Source organism: Lipophrys pholis (genome assembly GCF_963383615.2).
Source record: "Lipophrys pholis genome assembly, chromosome: 13".
NCBI lineage: Eukaryota > Metazoa > Chordata > Actinopteri > Blenniiformes > Blenniidae > Lipophrys > Lipophrys pholis.
The window spans coordinates 29378586-29386085 of NC_137632.1; the positions used below are offsets into that span (position 1 = coordinate 29378586).

At 53.9% G+C, this 7500-nt stretch overlaps 1 protein-coding gene across 1 annotated transcript in view; it reads right to left on the reverse strand.

Moving 5' to 3' along the window:
- The window catches only part of fer1l6 (fer-1 like family member 6), a 27582-nt gene that overhangs the window by 17136 nt on the left and 2946 nt on the right, over positions 1-7500 (reverse strand). The window contains 14 exon segments of the mRNA XM_080479065.1: positions 1-52; positions 661-761; positions 906-1026; positions 1097-1346; positions 1585-1693; positions 1871-2096; positions 2170-2287; positions 3922-4012; positions 4112-4213; positions 4977-5163; positions 5687-5843; positions 6302-6380; positions 7253-7315; positions 7396-7500. The exon segment at positions 1-52 is cut by the window's left edge and continues 51 nt beyond it; the exon segment at positions 7396-7500 is cut by the window's right edge and continues 27 nt beyond it. Coding sequence (XP_080335191.1) covers positions 1-52; positions 661-761; positions 906-1026; positions 1097-1346; positions 1585-1693; positions 1871-2096; positions 2170-2287; positions 3922-4012; positions 4112-4213; positions 4977-5163; positions 5687-5843; positions 6302-6380; positions 7253-7315; positions 7396-7500 — 1761 coding nt within the window.

Here is a 7500-nt window from a genome sequence, read left to right on the forward strand (position 1 = left end):
GCTGGACTTCAGCTCCGCCTTCAGTTTGGCCTCGGCTGCAGCGATGAAGCTCCTGAAGCAGATTGCACACGTTACACGTTACACATCACACACACGTTACACGTTACACGTTACACACACGTTACACGTTACACGTTACACATCACATACACGTTACACGTCACACACACGTTACACGTCACACACACGTTACACGTCACACACACGTTACACGTTACACACACATCACACACACGTTACACGTTACACGTCACACACGCGTTACACACACGTTACACGTTACACGTTACACACACGTGTTACACGTTACACGTTACACGTCACACACACGTCACACACACTTCACACACGCGTTACAAACACGTCACACACACGTCACACACGCGTTACACACACGTCACACACACGTCACACACGCGTTACACACACGTCACACACACGTCACACACGCGTTACAAACACGTCACACACACGTCACACACACGTCACACACGCGTTACACACACGTTACACGTTACACACACGTTACACGTTACAGTCTCGCACACACACTTACTGTGACCTAGACTACGAACCACCAGAGGGGGCGCTGTGGAGAGCAGACATGCTGCTGTCATCCACTAAACCACCAGAGGGGGCGCTGTGGAGAGCAGGCTTTACCTGGAGTCCAGGCAGAATTCTCTCAGGACAGAACTCAGGGTCAGCTCAGCCAGAGGGTCAGCCTTCCTGTGGAGCTCTGCAGCTTCAAACACACCCTCCTCCTGCAAAACACACACACACACACACACACACACACACACACACACACACACACACACACACACACACACACACACACACACACAAAAAATGCACAAAACCACAAACACCAAAAGAAAGCATGGATTCAGTGAAGGGGAACGTACGAACAGCACGGCGATGTTCTCCAGCATGTTGGCGGTGAACAGACGGTAGGTTCGGTTCTCCCACCGACTCGCCACACCGATACACGGCTTCTGCTTCAGCAGCGGTACGTACATGTAGTACCTGCAGACGACACACAGTCAGAGGATCAGTACATCACACAGCCTGAGGGGGGCGCTGCAGCGTCCGTCACCTGTTTCCCTCCACGACAAGCGGTTTCTCCGGAGGGGTGGTGGACCTGGTGCCGGACGCTTTGACCGCCTCCGGGGCTTCTCTGGGAAAGAGCGGCGAGGAGGGGCTGCTGGGGGAGGGGCTGCGGGAGCGGGAGGAGCCAAACCGGTCACCGGTGTCCGGCAGGTCCAGAATGGGTCCCCTCCTCTGACCGATGCCGGGACTCTTGATGCTGATTGAGGGCGGAGACTCCAACACGTTCCCGAAGTTACCTGGTCATCAAAACATGTGACACAAACGACAAAACATAAACAGTCTGGTGGTCACCTGGTGGTCACCTGGTGGTCACCTGGTGGTCACCTGGTGGTCACCTGGTGGTCACCTGGTGGTCACCTGGTGGCCACCTGGTGGTCACCTGTCGGCGGTCGGTGGCCGGCGGTCGGCGGTCGGTGGCCAGGCTGTTTAACGTGTTCGGGGATCTCTGCTGGTAAGCAGACGGTGTGAACTCACCCTGCGAGAACTCGAAGCTGATTGGTTTGTCTCCGAGCTTCCGGTCGATCATGGTGGCCTCAAACAGAGCGCCAAACAGCAGGAAGTTTTCCTGGTGGTCGGCACTCATCTGCACACAATCACATTACAATCACCAACACGAAGAGGGCGGAGCTAATTACTCCTGCGTCAGTCGGTCAGTCGTTGTTACTTTCTACTTTTACACGAGTGTTTGTGCTCCAGATTCTCATTTTGACAGGAAAAGCTGGAGAAAGCTTCAATAAGCAGGAGTCCTGGAGGTTCTCACCACAGGAGAGTCTACAGGCAGGACTTCAGCTGCACCCGCCTTCCCTTTGTCCTCCTCAGCAGCTCCTCCACCTCCTCCTCCACCTCCGGCCGTACTCTTCCCATCCTTTCCTCCGGTCTTTCCCGCCTTGGCGTCTTTGGTTGGTTTGACCTGGCGGCTGAGTTTGGACTCTGAGCCGGTTCCTCCCGACAGAATCTCCACCACCAGCTCCAGGTAGACCCGCCCCCTGATACCAACACCAGCCACACCTGTTCTCACACAGCCATCATCAGAACCACTCAGCCGCGTCCGACACCCACCTGTAGGACACGCCTTCCCCGATGCCCTCGTTCAGCTCCGCCGTGTCGTCGCCCAGACTGAAGTTTCGTGCGGAGCCGTAGAGGTTGATCCAAGCTGGACCGAACGTCGGTAAGAATCCTGCAGGAGCAAGAACAACCAGGGTCTCAGTCCCGGTCCAAAGCCACTGTCCTTCTCCGTCCACCATCTGCGTCCACCATGAAAACTCCTCAACACGATGTAGTACATCTGCCAGGCCTGTAGGTGGCGCTGTAACGCTGCCACAGAAATCCACCAAAACCCCAGAAGAAACATGGAGCATGAAAAGACGTAGAACCAGAGAAATCCTCCATGTGTCCTTATTAAAGCTTCAGCAGCTCCTGCAGCTCCACCTGGACCAGGTAGTCCACCATGTTGGTGTTGTTAGTGACATCATGAGAGGGAGGCGGGGTTAGAGGTGGAGAGGCGGGGTTAGAGGTGGAGAGGCGTGGAGAGGCGGGGTTAGAGGTGGAGAGGCGGGGTTAGAGGTGGAGAGGCGGGGTTAGAGGTGGAGAGGCGGGGTTAGAGGTGGAGAGGCGTGGAGAGGTGGGGTTAGAGGTGGAGAGGCGTGGAGAGGTGGGGTTAGAGGTGGAGAGGCGTGGAGAGGTGGGGTTAGAGGTGGAGAGGCGGGGTTAGAGGTGGAGAGGCGGGGTTAGAGGTGGAGAGGCGTGGAGAGGTGGGGTTAGAGGTGGAGAGGCGTGGAGAGGCGGGGTTAGAGGTGGAGAGGCGGGTTTTCTAATTCCTCCTCTCTGGAACCTGTTTCTTTTTTTAAAACCAGTTTCCAGGCTCCTAAAACGTCGTGTGGTTGATCGGACAGAAACCATGGTGACATGAAATGGCGTTGACGTGTGGGCGGGGCCTCGGGCGTCTTCTGGAGTTTTGATTTCTGCTCTAACAGTGGTCAGAATGAGGTTACGACCCTGACCACCACCAACCACTCACTCTCTCACCCTCTGACCACCACCAACCACTCACTCTCTCACTCTCTCACCCTCTGACCACCACCAACCACTCACTCTCTCACCCTCTGACCACCACCAACCACTCACTCTCTCACTCTCTCACCCTCTGACCACCACCAACCACTCACTCTCTCACCCTCTGACCACCACCAACCACTCACTCTCTCACTCTCTCACCCTCTGACCACCACCAACCACTCACTCTCTCACCCTCTGACCACCACCAACCACTCACTCTCTCACTCCCTCACCCTCTGACCACCACCAACCACTCACTCTCTCACCCTCTGACCACCACCAACCACTCACTCTCTCACCCTCTGACCACCACCAACCACTCACTCTCTCACCCTCTGACCACCACCACCACCAACTCACTCTCTCACTCTCTCACCCTCTTACCCTCTGACCACCACCACCAACTCACTCTCTCACCCTCTTACCCTCTGACCACCACCAACCACTCACTCTCTCACTACATTCACACAGGCTCTTTGGGGTTCAGTGTCTTGCCAAAGGACACTTTGACATGTGGGCAGGCAGAGATGGGAATCGAACCTGCAAACCTTCCAATTGGGAGACGATTTGGTTCCTTTCATTTGATCCAGTGGGACCAGTGGGACCAGAGGGACCAGTGGGACCAGTGGGACCAGTGGGACCAGAGGGACCAGTGGGACCAGTGGGACCAGTGACTGTGTCCACACCTGTGAGCTAACAGATTCTTCACTGTAGCTCTGTGACCGTACCTCTGTCACCGTACCTCTATTACCGTACCTCTGTCACCATCCTGCTCGTTGGAGATTCGTCTCAGGTCGAAGTAATGAGTCCCAATGGCCACGTCGCTCATGCTGCCCTCGTCCCAGACCTGTGAGGAGTCGCAGTGTTTTTACCGCTCATGTCTTCAGGTACACGCTAAGAAAAGTTTAGCTGGTAACCTTTGAAGTTTGAAGTTGGTCGTCCAAACCTGGAGCTTGAGTCTCTGACACAACGGAGGAAACATCTCCGTGAAGACGATCTGCTCGTTCCACACCGGGTCCGCCGTGGACTTCTGAGTGGACGTGCGCCCCTGAGAGGAGACGAAAGGTTCTTTCACGACTAAATCCAAACCTAGAATGTGGCTGCAGTGGAGAGTCGGGACGCCACGATATCGGTAGCAGTGACAAGCAGGTCGTACCAAACCAGCAACTTAACCAGAGACATTTGGACCAGAAGAGTTACAACCACGTCGCTCTGTCGGTTAGCCGCTAGCGTGTAACTTCGAGCCGTGCTACATGCTACGTGCTAAAGACTTTCGGGCTCACACACCAGCGACGCTACATGCTACGTGCTATGTGCTAAAGAGTTTCAGGGCTCACACACCAGAGATGCTACATGCTACGTGCTAAACATGATGTCTGGAGGTGGTTCAGGGAGACACATAGCCTGAACATATAACTTCTCTATGGAGTATGAATTGGACTTCAGTACATAAGTAGCTAAATCTTAGTACTTATATTGGTACTTGGTATCGGGAAGTAGTTAAAGGTTAGTTAAAGTGGTATCGGTGCTTCCTAGAAGAGTATCTTCGGTATATAAACCAATAACTTGTTTTTTTAAATGTTTTTAACTTTTAACTAAGATATTTGGTAAATGTTCCACCAAGATCAGATTTCATGTATTTTGCAGTTGGACAACAAAGTTCTCTTGAATTTAACAACTGAAAACCAATTTGAAGCTGAATCTCTTCAGTTTCAGGGACAGGGCTGCTCCACTACTGTTTTCATCAGCAGGAATAGAGTTCAAATTAAAAGCGTCTATGAATCTGTGATTGGTTGGAGGTGTTGACCCACCAGCCGATTGAAGAAGCTGACCACCACGTAGGGGTCGATGAGTGCTGTGGTGTCTCCAATGAAGGCCTTGGTGACGTTGGCCATGATGGAGGAGTTGTTCCGGGGAAGACCTTCAGCTCGAAACACCTTCACATAGAACCGAGCCCACGGTCGCTCGGAGGGGAAGCCCTCAGGGATCAGCAGGTTCCTGCAGCAACGTGACACCATGAGACCTTGAGTCAACAACAACAACAACACACCAAGAGCCCGTCCAGTCAGAGCCTGGGCCGCGGTGGCTGGACTCTCTAGGGTGGAGTTGGTCCTCAGTCTCACTCCAACGGTCCAACTGCAGAATCCTCTCAGGAACGTTGACACGACAATGAAAACGCAAAACTTTTGGGAACAATGTTTGTCTTGTCAACTTGAAATTATTCTGAAATGAACATGTAAACGGGGTCTGGATGTTACAGCACCCCCAGTGGTTCCAGTCAGGTTAGCGTTACTGTCCAGTTATCCACTGAGTTAATTAATCACTCCAACTGGTTTTCTGTTGCTTCTGCCGGCACTGCTCCGGTTCCTCCTGCTGAACTGAGGACAGACGAGACATTACAGCCGCCCGGGATGACATGGAGTCGTCTGCATATAGTGACACTCACAGTAAAGTCAAAGTAGGAGGGAAAAGACAGAAACATCCACTGATGTCAGTCTGAGAGAGACGGGCAGCGTCGTACTTGTCTATCTGCTCCTCGGCGTCACTGGCCTTCGGTCCGGGCTCCATGGCCTCTCCTTTAGCCGAGACGCTGATGTCACATTTGACATAACCTTTGACCCCAGTGCTGATGTCACCAGGATTGGTCAGCATGGCCCATTTGTTGACAAACTGATGACCTGAGCAATGGAGGGACAGACTTAGCGTCAGTGTCGGTTTCTCCGGTCAAAACAATCAGAGTTTTGTGAAAATCTAAAACCGTTCTCCAAGTTCTACAAAGCTTCAGAAACCTCTGAAAACTTCAAAATACTTAATCAAATACTTTAAGAAACCATTGACGTCATGAATCTCTAAAAGAGCTCTGAGACTCTGAAATGTGTCCTCAGCTTTGAAACGTCGCAACTCAAAGCTTGGACTGGCTCCACAACCGAGAACCGACGTGTTCCTGATTCTGTAAATACTTGAAAACCGTCAGAACTGTCAGAACCATCAGAACCGTCAGAACTGTTAGAACCGTCAGAACTGTCAGAACCATCAGAACCGTCAGAACTGTCAGAACCGTCTGAACCCCCCCAACACATTCGGAGTTCAGAGACCTGGAAACACACAACCTGGGAAATGTTCAAGGATTCATTACCTGGCTGCCGGTAGACCGTCCACACGTCCAGCTTGAAGGATCCCACGCAGAAACTTCTCAACATCTTCGAGTGCATCACCTGTCCAGAGGAACACAATGACTGCAGGGGTCAGAGGTCAGGTCAGGTCAGGGGTCAGGTCAGGTCAGGTCAGGTCAGGTCAGGTCAGGTTAGGTTAGGTTAGGTCAGGTCAGGGGTCAGGTTAGGTCAGGTCAGAAGTCAGGACAGGTCAGGTCAGGGGTCAGGTCAGGAGTCAGGTCAGGAGTCAGGTCAGGGGTCAGGTCAGGGGTCAGGTCAGGTCAGGTCAGGGGTCAGGTCAGGTCAGGTCAGAAGTCAGGTCAGGAGTCAGGTCAGGGGTCAGGTCAGGGGTCAGGTCAGGGGTCAGGTCAGGTCAGAAGTCAGGTCAGGAGTCAGCTCCGGGGTCAGGTCAGGGGTCAGGGGTCAGGTCAGGGGTCAGGTCAGGGGTCAGGTCAGGTCAGAAGTCAGGTCAGGAGTCAGCTCCGGGGTCAGGTCAGGTCAGGGGTCAGGGGTCAGGTCAGGTCAGAAGTCAGGTCAGGAGTCAGGTCAGGGGTCAGGTCAGGGGTCAGGTCAGGTCAGAAGTCAGGTCAGGAGTCAGCTCCGGGGTCAGGTCAGGTCAGGGGTCAGGTCAGGTCAGGTCAGGTCAGGGGTCAGGGGTCAGGGGTCAGGTCAGGGGTCAGGTCAGGGGTCAGGTCAGGTCAGGGGTTAGGGGTCAGGTCAGGTCAGGGGTCAGGGGTCAGGTCAGGTCAGGGGTCAGGTCAGGTCAGGGGTTAGGGGTCAGGTCAGGTCAGGGGTCAGGGGTCAGGGGTCAGGTCAGGGGTCAGGGGTCAGGTCAGGTCAGGGGTTAGGGGTCAGGTCAGGTCAGGGGTCAGGGGTCAGGTCAGGTCAGGGGTCAGGTCCGGAGTCAGCTCCTTTCACAAACGTGTTTGACGCACCGTCAGCTTGATGACTTTATCAAAGAAGACCTCCCTGTGGGCGAAGAAGTCGAAGACGAAATACTGTGGCGGAGAGAAGAGGAAGAGGAAGATGAAGACAGTGAAGGCCAGACCATGAAAGAGCTCCTCCACCGGGTCTCCACCTCGTTGTAAAACGGAGCGCTGGTTCCTTCCTTCACGCTTGTCTGCTTCTTCTCGTCTCCGATCTCGATCACCACGCTGGGGTCGATGTTCTCCCCCACCAGCTG